The sequence below is a fragment of the Onychostruthus taczanowskii genome, unplaced genomic scaffold (assembly GCF_017590055.1).
Source record: "Onychostruthus taczanowskii isolate IOZ18803 unplaced genomic scaffold, ASM1759005v1 scaffold72, whole genome shotgun sequence".
Classification (NCBI taxonomy): Eukaryota; Metazoa; Chordata; class Aves; order Passeriformes; family Passeridae; genus Onychostruthus; species Onychostruthus taczanowskii.
In genome coordinates this window covers 61,075-78,698 of record NW_024505008.1, presented here as the reverse complement: position 1 = coordinate 78,698, position 17,624 = coordinate 61,075, and the positions used below count along the sequence as shown (strand labels likewise).

General features: G+C 37.0%; 1 protein-coding gene across 2 annotated transcripts in view; it reads left to right on the top strand.

Annotated features, from left to right (window-relative positions):
• APBA1 (amyloid beta precursor protein binding family A member 1) overlaps positions 1-17,624 on the top strand; it is an 84,003-nt gene that overhangs the window by 51,244 nt on the left and 15,135 nt on the right. Inside the window, exons 3-6 of one of the 2 annotated variants that reach the window (XM_041422176.1) lie at positions 4,226-4,327; positions 7,610-7,649; positions 11,635-11,780; positions 16,640-16,672. In XM_041422176.1, coding sequence (XP_041278110.1) covers positions 4,226-4,327; positions 7,610-7,649; positions 11,635-11,780; positions 16,640-16,672 — 321 coding nt within the window. The remainder of the gene's footprint in view (positions 1-4,225; positions 4,328-7,609; positions 7,650-11,634; positions 11,781-16,639; positions 16,673-17,624) is intronic. The other variant, XM_041422177.1, reaches the window with a different exon arrangement.

The following is a 17,624-nucleotide window of genomic DNA, read 5'->3' as shown; positions in this document are numbered from 1 at the left end:
AGTTGAAGCCGTATGTCAGAATTATAAATTGAACTGCATAGATTGTGCCACAGTATGCAGGTATGTGTAAAGTGCTAAGTTGGTACCATTTTTATGAAGCCTACCATTTTTGGCACTGTACTTAAATTTTCAACAAAGACAACCAATAATCATTAGCTTTTAGCTTCATTCTTTACAGGTATTTATGCCGACTAAAACCTGTGGTCTCAGTCTGTATTTTAGTGAACAGAATTTGAGCTGTACAAATGACAGAGGACACTGCCATCACATAGTTGGCCTAAAACCTGGGGGATTTACTGCCATCGTTGTCCTGATAAAGGCAGTTCTTGTGATAGAATGCATCTGACTATACTTGCGCATTGGACCTGAAGATTCCATAGTTCTTTGACCTTTTCTAATACTGTGTATGGGTTCTTTTCAGTGCACTGTCTCTAAAACAAATAAAATTTAAACCCTTGCTTTATGCAATTGTCTCCTGAGCTAATAATGTACAAGGAGACTTTGCCATACCTGTGCCATATGTACCTGTAGGTAGACATTAGTGTTAAATAAGTAATGTCCTGCTGTTTAAGTGAATCTTGAATTTCTGAAGCATTTGTGGGTTTGTCCACACATATGGTAATATAAAAAACCTCTGAATAAACTACCTTTTTCAAAACAGAACATGACCAGTACTGTTAACATCTTTGCGAGCAACATGGACCAGTGGGATTGAGTGCACCCTTGGCAAGTTTGCCAACACCAAGCTGAGTGGTGTGGTCAGCTCACTGGAGGGAAGGGTTGCCATCCAGAGAGACATAGGTAGGCTTGAGAGGTGGCCCTGACCTGTGAGAGCCTCATGAAGTTCAGCAAGGCCAAGTGCAACATCCTGCACATGGGCCAGGGCAATCCCAAACACAAACTGGAAAAATAAATAATTCATTGAGAGCAACTCTGCAGGTTAAGCACTTAGGGATGTTGTTCAGTGAAAAACTTCTTACAAGGGCATGTAGTGACAGGACAGGGGGGAACCACTTCAATCGACAAAGTAGGTTTAGATTAGATGCCATGAAAAGTTGTTTAGCATGGGGGTGGTGAGGCACTGGCACAGTTTATCCAGGTGCTGCATCCTTGGAAGTGTTCAAGGCCAGGCTGGATGGGGCTTTGTGCAACTCAGTGTATTGGAAAGTGTCCCTGTCCATGGCAGGGGCAGTAAAATTTAGATGATCTTTAAGATTCCTTCAAATATAAGAGTCTATGACTCTATGATTATATGATTTCATCCCTTCTGTCCTAGCCTATGTGACCTGTAAGCTGTACTCTCTTCAAATGATCTGCTACTAAAAGCACATAAAACAATACAGCTTTTATGAGTTTCAGTGTTTCAGTGTCAGTTACATGTCTCTTCATGAACTGTATAGGAAACAGCTGATTGACTTGGATAGGTTAGATGCAACACAATCCTCTCCTTTTACAAGGTCCTTTGCTAAACCTTTCTGCACAAGAGCAAGGAAGGTTTCTCAGGTGGAGTGGGTTGCATGTTAGTTAGAGTCAAAGAACGCCAAAGTTGAGATGGAGAATTTTTGGATGTACCAGGTTGAATATCATAAGAAAAATGTAAGTAGATATTCAAGGGAAAAAGGGATAGCTGTCAGTCTTTTACTGCTTCATGTAGAAAAAAAAAATCTTAATTCCATTGGTAGACCTCTGTGCCTAATAAGAGCATGCATCATGTGACTTTACTGTGTTTGTTCTGACAACAACTTTGTTAGGCTTCTAAAACTTGTTTTGTTACTAACAAATGACAGTGAAATAGTCACTAAGCCTTTATTTTAGACTTTGTTTAGAGCAGCTGTGCAAATTATCTATTCTCTATGATCCATCAGGCTATTTCTTGTTATTGTTGTGACTGCATTCTTTCCTTGTACATTATATACAGTACCTCCAAAAATGTATTTTGGTGTCAAAGAGAACTGAGTGTTAATTCTTCAAAGACTGGACTTTCCTTTACAAATGTTTTCAAGGACAGCTCTCATGTCCTGTCATGCAGCAGACTTAAGATGTTTGATGTTTGGGTTTGGTAGTTCTGGTTCTTGGTTTGGTTTTGGGGGGGGGGTTGTTTGGTTGGTTGTTGCTGTTCAGGGGTTTTTCTCACCCAAAACACATATTTGAGCAGACATTCAAACAGAGCATATAGAAAGGCATGTAATAACTTAGTTCTGATACTTTGTAGATAGAAGTACCTGAGTAAAAGTACTTATAGTGCTACTAGAGTAACTGCTAGTACATTTGAAGTGATATGCAATTTCTTAATGCTAATTGTCTGGTTTAAATAAAATCATTAATCTTTATCCTTCAGTATGTGAATATGAGAGTTTTCAGCTATTGTAAAGAGCGCTTTTGTGTGTGTGCACGTACACATCTCATGTGTAACTTTATTTGTTTCTTGTTTAAAGCTGAATGCTACAATGTCTAGATGCCATTATTGTATTGATAGTATAATACACCTTTTAAATTTATTCCTAATACATAAATACTGCATAATAATAAAAATGTGAGCACCATGAAAACTCTTCCTTATGTAAATAGGAGTTGCTATTTGTGCAGTTGCCCTGTTGACTGGTAATTACACAGCAACTCAAGGGAGCCTGCATCTCTCCCACAGCCGCTGCTCATGTGCTCTGTATGGCAAGTAATTCTTCTGATTGTGCAACCACATGCTAGCTTTATGGAGATTGTTTCACAGCTGCATCTTCTTCTGTCTTGCAGTTGTGATGCAAAGTACAGGGAGATGCAGGGACTGCTCTTTAACACAGGAGATATCTGTAAAGAATTGCTTCTTAGCTCTTTGGAAGCATTTATTAGTTAACCATAATTATAATACTTAGTTATTAGCTGAGATAGAGGAATGTCTGTGAAGAGAAGGAAGTGGAGAAAGGAGTTATGTTTTCTTGTTTCATTTCATATCTAAGGGAGGCTAAGAGGAACTTAGATGTTTGGGGTTTTAGTTTTTGTTCCTGGTTTTGTTTTGTGGGGTTTTTATAGACTATTTCGTGGAACTGAATTTTTCAGCTGCAATGGATGCAGAGCATGAGGGTGGAGCTGCTGCCAGCTCAGGCCACTGGAAATTTATCCCTCTTCTGATAGGACTCATTGGCTCAGAGAAAAGCTATGTCATACTGTTTATGAAAAGATAAGAATAGCATTTGATTTGTTTTGCCATCAGTGATGAACTGTTGAGCTGGCACAGCTAGAGCTGCATTCTTCCCATGTTAAAGGAGAGTGTAGAATGCCACGGCTATTGGGCTGAATACCCAGCTGTAGGTAAATGCTAAACTTCCCTTTTGAGGATTTCCATTTTGGCTTGGGCAGACATATTTTGTAGGTGTCTCATTAAAATCTGCCTCTAAAAATGCCTGCTGGGTTAAAGCTTTGTACTCTTTCATTTCGGTCACCTTCATTAATTCCACATTCTGTGTTCTTGAGTGTGTCTTAAGTGTCCTGGTATGAGGGTGTGTCACACCCTCATACCAGGACCCCCTGCTCTGTACTTCAGATACCTTGCTGCAGCTTTTTCTCATCACTAGCATTCATTAGGAATTGTCTGTGATTAGAATATCCTTTCCGAGAACGTTCTTCGCCTTTAACAAGATACTTGTTGGTCAATCACGTTAGACAGTTTCTCCACCAAATTGTTTATGGAAAAAGGAGAAGAATGAGGAAATCTGATCTAAAGAGCTTGTACTGAGCTGACAGCATGAAATGTTGAATATTTTCCAAGTCTTTACTGTACCTAGATTGAGGAATCCCAGTCCTTGATTATACTGGTATTGAATTGTCATTGAATATATTAATAAAATCTTGAGTACATCAATATTACTCTGCACAGTTGATAAAAGTTGTTTTCTAAGATAGTGGAATAACCTTTATAGACAACTGCTGTGACCTTCCTCTGCTCAGATTAGATTAGTTTAGTACTTCAGGTTAATAATACCTGGGGGCCTGTATGCTTATGGAGAAGTTTCAGTCTTTTATTCATTTCTCCCAGTTTGACAACTAAATAAACTTTAGCTGAATCCCTGTGTGCTGCTTAAGGTCAATTCACTTGTCTCCCATCACAGCTTACTCTTAAGTGACTTTACCTTTTCTTTCTTAGAATGTCAGAGCATAGGATGTAGAAAATGAACATAGAATAATTTCTATATTGGGTGCTCACAATAACTTTTGATTTTCTTGCCATGTCTAGTCTCCATCTCCAGATTCCTCTTCACCTCGCGGTGCTGAATCATCAAACAGACAACATCACCAGGATGCCTGCAGTACAGCAGAGGTTTCCACTAATAAAGAGGTAAAGTAAAACCTTTTTAAAGGCCACAGTCTGGTTCATGCTGTTTATGCCTTTTGATTTTCCTTGCTCCCTTGTACTTGTGCAATCCCTTTTCTTCTGTTTTTCTTTCCTTATGCTTCTTTACTTTATGTTTGCCCGGCTGTGTGACTGAATTTCTAACATACTGAAGACTTCTTGTCGTGGCATTTCTGACTCGGTGTTCAGCTGTCACTAAATTTGTTTAACAGGCTGCAGAGTACTGATTTACCAAACAGCCAACATCCCCTCTGTAGCAGAGACAAAACTAAGAAGCATTTTTTTTTCCTTTTTCCCCCCACTAAGAAAGAGTACTTGTCAGCCAAATGAAAAAGTGCTTAAATTAAATTATTACATAATAAATTATGCTGCTTAATATTTTGTCATTGTGGCCTGCAAGTGATTCTTAATCAGAATTCAGTTCCTGACTCCAAGCTTCTCAGAATAAAGCTACATAGTTTGGGGTTTTCCCCTCATCTGGCTGCAGTACTTCCACCAAAACAAAATAAGTGTGAATAGAACTACACATAGTGTAAAAAGAAAATAATTTAAAAAAAAAGATTTGGATTTGGATAAAGTGGCAGGTTCTGTAAACAGAAAAATCTGCAAAAAATTTGGCTTATTTGCATTTTTTTCATAAACTTGAAAGCAGTCTAGAAACTACCATAATAAAATGCCATATTGTTACTCATAGCAATGGATGAGTTGTCTTCCAAAATTAAAAACCTGATCTACTATAAGTGGATTAAAAATGAAACATAGATAATCCATTTGTTCCTTTTTACTTTTGAAATTATCAAGGGATAGAAAAGGCTGTAACATGTAATTGTGCCAGTCTGCATTTGAATTTACAAAATAATGAAAAATTTCAAAAGACTGAAGAAGCCCTACAGAATACTTTTTCATATTCTGTAGTTTTCAACTACAGATCATGCCTTTAATTTTTCATCTGCTTTAATGTTAGCTCGTTAAAGCCTTAAGCATTCTTTGCTACAGACTTTATCGCTATGTATTTTATATTTTAGCTATTTTTAGGTATCAGTAAACTTCTCAAAAGAAAGAAAACAAACAAAACAATGTTTATTTAAATTGTTAAGATGTGCTTACCTATAGTTACAGAGGTGGTAAACCAGGTTTCACTGTAGAATGTATTGGGTTATTAGTTTCCCTCAGATGGGGAATAATTCCCACTTTAGTGTTTTTAGTGCAAGAACAAAAGTGATAAAACAGCCTCATAATTTCTGGATTTTTAGGTCTTAGAGAAACATTTTTATTAAATATAAATTTATAATAGCATATGGCAACAAGATTATTGAAAGTAATAAAATATTAATGACCTTGATATTTCATTATTCATGGCTATGTAAAATTAAAAGGTGTAGGTTTCCACCTATTGGTAACTTTGCCTGTTACTTTACTCTTCTAATGGTTTTTGTAGAATGCCTTTCTACCTGGGTAATGAACAAGAAAAATTTTTTGTGAGTGAGAATAAAGACTTACAGGATGGTGGTTTACACCACTCTATCCTGAAAATAATTTCTAGTTAAGGGTGCTGAACAGTTGCTGAATCTGTATCAAAAATTTTGTTCACTGCTCAAAAAGAAGTAAATACTTTGTATAGTATTTATGTATGTGAGCTGCCTCTCATTTGTAGGGGATTTGTCCTCTAAGCCTGTCAGAGCCCAATGTTTGAATGACCCCTTTAGTACTACATCAGCAACTATTACAAACAGTTCTTGGAGTCTATATGGATAGCTAGTCCAGTGGAAGCATTCATCTGAAGAGGTGAAAGAGCCACAGATGTGAAAAGGCTTGTCAGTGTCCTCACAGCAGCTTAAATGCATTGGCAGCAGAAGACCATTGATTATTGACATCTTTATTTATGCTAGTACAGAACCCGATGGACAGGATTCTTGGATTCTCAGTTTAGTAATTTTCATAGGAAATGAAAAGAAATTAAAGCTTGCGCAGGCTCAATTGTCTGTGTCCCATGCCTTTTGTTTTTAATTCACAAATTTTATTTTATAGCAAGACATGCATAATTTTTAAAAATATTATTTGTCATATCAATTTTCCGTATCTTACAAAGGAAAAGACTCCTTGGGGTTAAGTCAGTCAACCTGTTACATAACTGTCACCTTTCTAGTTTTACCTGAGTTTTCCATCAGTACACAGACCTTGGTAAGTTACCTGTTGCAAAGAAAAATAATTTGGCATATATTTCTACATATATAATCTGGAAATATACTTAAAATTATTGAAGGTTTTATGCATATTCTGATCATGTGTATAGATTTTCTTTTAATTGAATGATAATAGGCAGTTATTGGAGCAGTTACTGCTAGTACAGTCAGTCATAGATTCATTAACTATCCACTTACCTGCCTATGATGGCAGCAGGTATTTCAGTATATCCATTAGAAATTATACAGTGCCACACGCAGTTTTGTTTGATAAATTTTTGTATGTGGTTTATGTTATTAATTAAACAAGCTGCTGAATCTCACTCACTGATAGTCATGGCTGTCAGGTATCTGAAGGGTTAGTCTCATAGTCTTTCACAGAAAATACCAGTAAGATGTATGGTATTACTTTAGTGTATGTATTTACATGCACAAGTCAAGATTCTATTTATTCCTTCACTATTTATGTAATTGGTGCTGCCAAATGTGTTTTTGTGCTCAACATTGTGTAAGCACAGTTGGTGCTGAGGTCATGGTGAATCCAGTTATCCCAGAGAACAGAGGCTGCTCTCTAACCTGTTAAAATCTAGGAAGATTTTTTGTAGTCACTATTAATGTGAGGGATACATCTAAAACCATTCCTAATGAATAACTGTATTTTGTTAATGATGGTTTCAGTCATGAATTATAACAGTAAAGTGCAGTTTTTATATTCCTGTATGTATTTATTTGTAGTTGGAAGATCCAGTATCTTGGAAGTATTATGTACTTTCCTCCATGTTTCTTGATTATTAAATGTAGTGTACTTATTGGTAGATAATTAATGCACTAGTGAAGACCAACAAGTAAGTGAAGTCTGGTCTTACCGTATTTGGTCTACTAAATAGACACAAATGGAATACATTGAATTTACTCTAGAAGGTTCTTAGAGCTTGAAAATAATAAATGTAAATAATAATAAGTGGTTCTATCTTTACTAATAACTGTGGATAATTTAAGTTTGGGTTTTTTGGTACAGAGAAATTTTTAATGCATATTTGTGCATGCTATGTTCTGTTTGAAATCCTTTCTGTCTTAATTACAGTCCAGAAAAAGCTTGGCTTCATTTCCAACGTATGTTGAAGGTAAGATAGTTCTACGGTTTTTAAATGCTTTTTTCACATCAAAAAGCCCACCTGTATTTATAATGTATAACATTTTACTTTTATTTGCTGAATAGAAAAGCCACTAGGGTGGGATGTACTGATTTAGATTAAATTGTGTGTAATTCAGAACCTGAGCTAAATCCTACTGTGCTCCTTTAGAAATTCGGAAACATGGAGCTTTTAGTTTTTTGGTGTTTCATTTATTGTTTCTGTATCAGTTATGCTGTTTTTTTTCCTCAGTATCACTTAAAACACTGCTTTCTTTATGGTATTTACACAACACATAAGAATGTGTGTGGACAAGCAAAACAGACTAAGCAAGAAGACTATAGTGCTCTGTCCAGCATTGATTTCAATTGGCAGGCTCAGTCTAATCTCAGCTGGATTTATGGGCAGGCCTGCCAGTGAAAATCTGCTTAGTTTAACAGCTGTTTGCCTCTTAATTAAATACTGCATCCCGTGTCAGAGTTAAGGCTTCAGTAGTGCTGAATTTTTTCAGAACAATGTGAAAGAGCAAGTTACCTGTCACATGGACTGCTGTTACTTTTTGTATGAGTCTGCATCCTGTGTGTATACTGCAGGAGGAACACAAGTTGTGTGCAGTTAGGACAGCAGCAGGAAATAGAAGGTGGTTTTTTTTGTTTTTTTTTTTTTTTTTCTTTTCCATTGGCAGTGGTTGTTCCATGTGCTTGAGGAAATTTTAGAAATACAGTTGATCTAATACTTTATTTGGACTTCCTCATCACTCCTTGGATTGCTTTACAGTGTACTGTGTTTAATTGATAATGTGATCATTTTCTTTAGACTGCAAATTGTTGTTTTAGTCTTCTGAGTGTAAGCTGCCTGTTTTGGAGTCTCTGGCCAGAATGTCAGTTAGTTCATAGCTAAGCAATGGAATTTTGCAACAATGAAGAATCTCTCTTAGAATTTAAATTCGTCTCGTGTTGATAGTCCTGTCTATCAAGGGACTTTATTATGTATAGGAATATATAACTATATTTTAAAAGTAATTATCTCTGCCTTAGGGGGAAAAAAAAATCTTACACTAATATTTTCTTGGTGCTTGGTCCAGCACAAAATTCCTTAAAATTACAAATGTTCCATTTTTATGCACCAGCAGTCCAAAGAAAAATTTGCCAGCACCTATGCTATATTTTTATTGAGGTAATAGTTTTATTGTCACAGATAACAAAAGGAGGAGGTATTCTAAAAAGAAACGCTGTCTGTGTGTTCACCTCTGATGCTATTGGAGCACATACCTTTTAAGGGTTTAATATGCACTTTCTTGGAGTCTTACACCTTTGCCCACTTTTTTTTTTTCTCCCCCATTTTGACTTGTACTATAAAAACGAGAAAAGAGATTGTACTATAAAAGATTTTGCACCTCTTTAGTATAGTGGTGGAAGTGGTGAAACGGCCTTGATATGTAGAGTAATAAATAGCAACATTAAAATGCTGTGTGATTTCTGTGTGAATATGTAGTACTTCCAGATGCATGAATTTCCCTAAGGAGGTAACTCAATTTCTTTAGTTCATGTGCTTGCAAGTGACTGTTCATTTTGAGAATTTTTGAGATATGTACAGCCTGAGCAAGCTGCACGCTGGAGCTGGCATCTTAAAATTGCTTGTCATAAATTTTTGAATTTAAAAAAATTATAAGACAAGCCTGGTCACAACATTTGTATGTATGCTTCTCTCTGTGTTTATAGTTTCAGTATGATACTTGCCTCCAGCTCTTTCTTTTTTATTTTAATCATAGTAATGACTTGCTTTTCCTTGAGGCCAAAGCTACCCATAATCATTCTGAGAGGTTGTTAGTCTTATATGAAATCATTAGAACAAAACTGGCATTTTTAGTAATTTGGAACTTAAAGCCCCATTGCCTTATAGTACAAGGTAGCCCTTGATTTTAGAGGAAAAAAGAAAGACAAACATAAACACAGGTGTTTTGTGATAAAATGTGAACGTACCATGAGCATTATTTAATATGATTTATATTCACACTTGTCTTGAACAACAATTGTTTTCCCTTACTTCTAAGAACAGGAAGTTTCTTAAGTTAACCAGCCTCGCTTTTGAATCATGACTGTTTTAACATGGTGTCAAAATGGAACATTTTTATGTATAAAATTTTTAGATAAAGCTGCCAAATGCCAAAAATCTTACAAATCATAAGTACTGCTTTGTCATGATTTGCATTGCTTGGTTCTGAACACTTCACACCCCACGGTGAAGTGTTCATAACAAAGTGTTGCTTTCCACGGAAGTTGATGGGTATTGGATCTCTAAGGATCTGTGGACTAATAGTGTTGCTTTGCCATCAAGAGAGCCAGTGCTCTGTCTATTTAATAACATTTTTATTTAACTGAGTACTTTACCACAGTATCCTTGTTAAGACTACTATTTTTAAAGGTCTGTGGCATAAAAATATTGTGATGTGTGGTATGTGTAGAGCATTCCAGGGAGATTGTTTTACCTGTTGCACCAACTGTGGTTGATGCATAAGCAAGAAAGAGGCTGATGGCTGCTATGAAACTGCACCTTTCCTCTTTCTGCTTGTGACTGTTGGTCTGGGAATTGCAAGGCTGTTTTTGGTGGTTGAGGAGCAAGCAAGCTGAGTAACTGTGTCTGTCTCGTTATCACAGTGAAAAATCAGAGGTTATTTTGCTCCAAGCAGATCCCTGCTCACAAAAGAATGAGCTATTGTGAGAAACAGGCTGGATTAACAATTGTAGCTTTTGCTGGAGAGATGTTGTACTGGGTTTGTGTAGCAAGGTTTTGGTAGTGGGGTGGCTACAAGGGTGTCCTCTGTGAGAAGCTGCTGGAAGCTTCCTGCCTGTCTGATTGAGTCAGCACCAGCTGGCTCCAAGACAGGCCCACCTCTTGCCAAGGCTAAACCCATTAGTGACTGTGGTAGCACCTCTGGGATAATGTATTTAATAAGGGGAAAAAGACTCTGCACCACAGCAACTGTAGCCAGAGAAGAAAGGGCTGGGAACGTGTAAAAGAAGGATCTCTGAAGACAAGGTCAGTGGAGTAGGAAGAACTGGAGGTGCTCCAGGTGCCAGAGCAGAGATTCCCATGCAGGCCTTGGTGAAGACTATGGTGAGGCAGTTGTGCTCCTCCAATCAATGGAGCTCCACAGTGGAACACATACCCACAAGCAGCCCCTGGAGGACCCCATGCCAGATTATATGGATGCCCAAAAAAAGCAGGCTATGACCCTGTGGAAATCCAGGCTGGAGCAGGCTCCCCATAGAATATGTGGCCCAGTGGAGAGAGGAGCCCACCTGGAGCAGGCTTGTTGGCAGGAGTTGCAACACCATAGGGAGCACGCCAGAGCAGTCTGTTCTGAAGGATTGTCTCCTGTGGGAGGTATCCCATTCTAGAGCAGAGGAAGGATGTGAGGCCTCTTCCCCATGATGAAGAAGGAGCATCAGAGACAGCATGTGAACTGACCACAGCCCCCATTCCTCTATACTTCTAGGTGCAGGAGATAAAGAAAATTGAAAGTAAAAGTGAGTCCAGGAAGAAGGGAGGGATAGGGGAAGGTGTTATAGCATCTGTTTTTATTTTTCCTTATTCTACTCTGACTTTTCTTAGTAATGGATGAAACAAGTTTCCACAAGTGGAGTCTGTTTTGCCCATGACAGTAACTGATGAGTGATCTCTACCTGTTCTTGTCTTGCCCCATGAGACTTTCATTATATTTTCTCTCCCCTGCCCTTCTTAGGAGGGGAGCGATAGAAGGGGTTTGGTGGGCAGGGTCAACCCACCACAGATTTTGATACAATTTGTTTGATGTTTTGTGCCTTTGAAAGTACTAGTTGCCTTTTTTTCATGCTAAACTGAAGTACTTCAGAGGAGGATTTGCAGCCATCAGGTGCAGACTCAAGTTGTCACAGTTCTGCTTTTGCTGCGTTTGACCATGATCGTCTTCAGTGATGGCTTTCCTGTATTACAGTTCCTGGACCTTGCGATCCTGAAGACTTAATTGATGGAATCATTTTTGCTGCCAATTACCTTGGTTCAACTCAACTCCTTTCTGATAAAACTCCATCCAAGAATGTGAGGATGATGCAGGCTCAGGAAGCTGTCAGCAGGATCAAGGTAAGGAGTAATTCCTGCTGCTTCTTGTATGGCTGTTTTATGATTGTGAATATGAACTTCATTCTTATGCAGTAATTTTTTCAGGTGGAGTTTTGTGTAGTTTCAGAATGAAAGGTGCCTCACCTTTCCTTTGCAAAATAAATCCTATATGCTGCTTATGGAACACAACTTAAAAGGGGATGTTACCAGGTCATTTTAATTCGCTATGGGAATACTTGTGCTACACTAAACCAGAATCTGAAGTGAGTGGTGGTCAAAGTTATATATTACCTGGGTCTGGAGGGAAAACAGGTTAAGGAAATAACTAGTAAGTATTGCTTCTGACTTGGCACTCAATGGCACTGCTACTGTGGTAGTGACTGCAGCTATTTTTGACTCTGTTGTGGACACTTGTTTCTCCACATGTAACAGCTGTGAGCTGATTTGAAAGGAAAAAAAAGCAAAAAAAAAAAAAAAAGCTTGTGATGGTACAGAGAGGTGTGGAAAAAATAATTTGTTCTGGAATCTGAAAAATTTTGTTTCAGAAGAGACATTCCAACTGATTTCTGTACAGGCCACTTCCAGCAGTGGTAATGCTGCTGTACTGTAAGTTACAATTATGACACTGTCAGCTGAAATTAAGGTGTATGGATGAAGTATTGCACAGCTGTACAGGATGCTGCAACATTCCCTCTACCCATATGTGACTGGCTAGTAGCCACACAGCTTCATCTTCTGCTAATTCACGAATCAACACAATCCACTCTGGGAATTTTTCTTAGTTTAATATCTGTGTGTTTTTCTTTTGTATATTTTATTTTGGGTTCCAACCAGATTTGGTGCGCAGTTTTATAAAAGAGAGAGGAAGAGAAGAGAAGGTTATCAGCAAGACCAATAATTGTCTGTTAAGGTCAGCTGGTGCTTCCTGCTCCTTTTATTTCTTTATTTCTTCCACTGCTTTCCGTGGCAAGTGTTCAGTTTAGTCTCTGTATATAACTTTGACACAGAAGCTCTAAATAGAGCCATTGAGACAACTTCTAAAAATTGTGATTTTGCTAGCGTTCAAATGCATAGGTTCTTGTAACCTTGTCTCTGAAAATCGTAAACACACTCACATTTTAGAAAAGGCAGGAATGTAGCCTTCCTGTTAGAGATTATACTCCACCATCTCTGTAGAAGTCTTCACTACCTTGAACTACTGAACCTTTTGCAAAAGCGTGATTTATCTTTGTTCATTGGCGACTCTGGATTAAGTGACATTCTTTAAAAGTACATTTCATGCAGCTTTTTCAACAATGGCAGGTCTTGGTGAGTTCTCCCCAGACCTGCAGTGAAGAATTTTTATTATAGAGTCTGTTTTTTTTCCTGCTCTGGGCAAATAAGGCTGTGTCCTTATGTTTAGTAGTCTCTTTGTGTTCCTTCTTGATGCTTGGCTGTGTGTTAGAAAACTTGTCTTATTTGAATGAATGGAAAACCCAATGAATGGTGAGGCTGGATCTAGAAGGGACACGCCGCTGGAGGGTGAAAGGAAAGATTAGCATCAGCTATCACAGGAAATAGGTATCAGGAGTGGAACTTGAACCGCAGGGAGTTTGCACCTAGAAGGTAAAGCTTGCATAGGAATACACATTAGAAAAAAAGAGTGCAGTGTTGTGGTAGACAAAAACGAAACTGAATTGATTCAAACCAGGCCTAAGAGGTTTTAAGAGTATAGAATCTTTGTCTGATGCGAAATGTATTTTGTAGAAATTTGTTAACAAAATACTGTTTTGAAGATTCTGTTATGCCTCACCATTTCTTGTGCATCAAAACAGAAGAAATCTATTTAATGCATTTCACTCATTAATGCCATAATTTGTGCATCTATGTAAATCAGCAGGCATGCATATCCTTTCTTGTAGTGTATTTGCCTCAGACTTGAGGCCCAAGTTACAGCATTTGTGACCTGGTAAGACCCTAGCTGCTGGATTGAATTTTATGAAACTTGACATATTTCAGAAAATTATTGACTTGTATTGTATTGTACACAATACCTTTGAAGACTTCTTGGGCAGTTACTGCTTTCTGCTTCTAAGTAACGCACAGACAATCCCCCTGCACCTTCGGCTTCTGGGCTTATTAGGATTGGCTTTGGCTGGTTTTGTTGCTGGTTGCCATTAAAGCTAAACGTTTTCAGAGAGAGATTCATTATGAGCGATGGACTTCCTCCTGCCAGATTCATCACTGTATCAAATATTCCATATCCCAGATGTATAAATGATGGCTTGCACAGTGACTATGAAGGCTGTGCCCTGCTCATGTTTGTTTACAGAGTGCCATACTTGTTGCATGTCAACCATTTCTCCACTGTTGAAGAAAACAAAGCTTATGGATTAAGAATGAGTTTTAAAATACACAGACATGAAGCTGAGTATTAAAAAGAAGTGAAGAGCTTTGTTTAAGCTCTGCTATTTATACCTTCACAAAAGTGTATACCATCTGAATTTAATAATACCTAAAGTGCTTCCTTTTAGCAGAGCCTCCAGAACACATATGCATTCATTTGGAATATGAACAGACTTTGAAAACAATTCTCCAGGCTTCTTCTTTAAAGAAGTATCTTTTCAGTTCCAAGTTCAAGAGTTAGGTGTTTTCTTGCTCGGCCTTCATCCCTGTGAAGTCCAGCTAAGTTAAAACAGACACACTGCTTTGAAAGTGTTCATCAAATGTAGTTAGGAATATTTCATTAGGAGGCACTTTTAGCGTGCTGTGGGGTAGGTTTGAACATTTCTAAGTAACACTTGGTTTAATTTCTCAGTGTAATTTAAGATAGAACCCATATGTGGATATTTAATTTAGTATTTCACACATTTTCACACACTTAGTGTCCTCTCAGTGCTCACTGAGTTGCAAAACATTTTTTGTAGACTAAATGGATTGAATAAACTTAGGACCTCTCTGTAGCAAAAGCAGAAGCTTGTTGGGTTGTAATGAATTGTAATTTTGGAAATTGCATCTATATAAATAAATACATTTAACTTACCTTAAATGAAAATCCTGTATTATGGATATTAAAAAAAATAATTGTGTGGATTAGGTATGTTCCATTTGGTTTTCTTCTAGGAATACAGAAATAATCTTTGATTTGAGTTAGGAAAATAATGTCACGATAAAGAGAATTTGTCTAATAAAGTATCTTGAATAGAATTATCCTAATTTTTTTGTTGTTCATGGACCATATCTTATTTTGTGACATTTCCGTGCAGTGTTAAATCACTTATTAAAAGTGCTTGATCCATATCACTGCCTTATTTTATGAAATATTTGAAAGTAGTTTTTCAATATGCTTCCATTTGAAGAACAGAATTTTCAGTATATTGAATTATAGTATACTTTGATAAATTGTTGATTTTGCATTGTAAAGTTGTAGCTCAAGGATTATTTTTTCCCCTTTTTCTTAATTTTGGCCTGTACTTTTCTTCTTTTGGGAGATCCATCATTCTAAAGTTTGGGAAGTGTGAGAAAAAAAAGTTTGATTTTGGAAAAATATCTAAATGCTCTATCTCAGGAGGGTCTCCTCCTTGCTCATTGTATGACAGGCAGGTGTTACTCAATATAAGTATATTATTTCTGAGTATTAATTTAAATTGAGAATAATGTAATGAAAAGCCTGCCATGTAAAGCAGTTTTAATTGCTTTTGCAATAGTTTACAATCATCTGTTATAAAACAACCTATCAGGCTATAAAATACTTCTTAATTTGAAAAAGGTGACTAAAAGCTATTTTGAGAATGTTTCTATTTGTAAATAAGCAGTGTGGCCTAAACTTTAAGTAGCTGCTTTCAGATTTGTTTGGACAAAAACTGACAGACTTAAGTTGTGAGCATCAGTATTAAAATATTTGATGTGTCTCATGATTCAGGCCTCCTGTTTGCTCTTCGTAGAAGTAGCTAGTGCTGAATCTCTCTGGAGCTTGTAACAATAAGCCTCCTTCCCACCATGAGCACACCTGTAAATTTAATTAGCAAAGAGCCTGTTGCTGTTGAAATTAAGGGCTAATTGCCAGCCTGGTGAGTATTCCATTCCTTCAGTAAGCAGGTCTGTAAAGTTCAGTTCACCATTGGTTTGAATTCATGATTGCAAGACCGTAAAAATTATGTTTGTTTGGGTTGTTAGTAGAAATGGCTTTTAAGGTGTTTCTGGATCTGAAATACATGCTCCACTGCTTGCTTCAAGAAATGTGATAGTGGACATATCTTTGTGTAGGTGTCACAGGAAAATTTGTTGACCAGTTCACTTTGTGAACATTGGTACTGATTTATTTGCTCAGGAGGAAAAAATGAAGGTGACAATTACCTTCTGTCATTTCATTTTTTCCAGGAAAAAGCAACATAATGTTAGGGAGGTTATTTTTTTGAAGTCCGATGAAGTACGAGATCTGAAAAACCTGTAAGAATAAGGCATACAATTTTTCTCTCACCTTTTACATTGGTGTACCTTCAGAAGAAATAACTTCATGGTTTACACTGCTGTAAGTGAGGGGAAGCACTGTTGTGTTTCTTGTACCATCCTCTCCCCACCAAACCTCAAAAACAATTACACACAAAATAACCTTGTTTGTTGCAAGTAACAAAATTTTAAGTGAAAAAAAAATCTTTTTGTGTTCTTCCTGACTCTTTTGGTGCTGTTTTTCATTTCTGAAATTAATTGTGCTAAACATGAAATCTTAAAATTTTTTAAGCTAAAAAGAAAAGGAGGAAATTAATCTAAGCAGGGACTAATTTAGACCAGCTAATAGTCTGTGAGCCCTGACATTAGTTTGTAGATTCCTGCTTGAGTTGGAGTCTCTGTAAGTTCTTTTCTAACTGTTCTCCTGTCTCTGTTTGTTCCATGCTAAGCAGATGGCCCAGAAATTAGCCAAAAGCAGGAAGAAGGTGCAGTACAAACTCCATCAGCTTGATGTTATGCTTGTTCTTTTGTTTTCTGGGAGAGTTTTTCCCTTTCTTTTTATTTTGTGGTTTTATTTTCTGCATCCAGCAAGGTTTTTTCAGATTTATTTCTGAGCCACCATACAAGTTGACATATCTGGGAAATCAGTTGCCCGATTGGCCATTTTTTGTTGCTTCTCATTAGCCATTTCATGTTAGAAATAGAAGAAAGATTGGATTTATTAAATGGTTATGGGCAGTACCTAAAATGCATATTAGAGAATCAGGACTGACATGGCAAAGGTTTAAACATTGTAAAATGATGGATTAAAATGAAGTGTGAGGTTTTTTTTGTTTGTTTTGGGGTTTTCTACTTTTTTTAAACTTCATAATTTTAATTTAATCTTTATGTAGGAGTGCTTTGTTTGACTCACAGAGATATCAAATTGCTGGATGCAAAAAAAAAAGTTTATGTCTATACATACTGAGATGGACTCATCTTTCTAATAAGTTCTGTTTGTGGAGTTTTCAACTACTTTTTAACAAATGTAATTTTAAAAATATTACAAATGTCTGCTTTCTATTAAGAAAACGTTATTTCTTAAGTGGGTTACTGCTTGAAAAGTATGTTGTCTGACTGTGAAGGTCTTCTTGCCAGAACTGCATTATGAACAGCTCAAACAGTACTTCCTGTGGTACAGGTTTTTCCATTGGTCTTGGCAACCACTGCTAGCCCAAACAGAAATTCCTCAGGCAGGAGATACTGTTAGGCCTTTCTATGGCTTGTATGAAAACCTTTTTTTGAGGTGGGATTTATAGTGTGCAGAAAATGGTAAAATCATACTGCTTTTCAAGAAATCTTTATAGTTCATGTTACAGTCAGGTATAATTTTACTGAATCAGGAAAAACAGCAGGCAAGCTTTTATGAGGTTAAATTTTTTTCAAACAATACCCAAT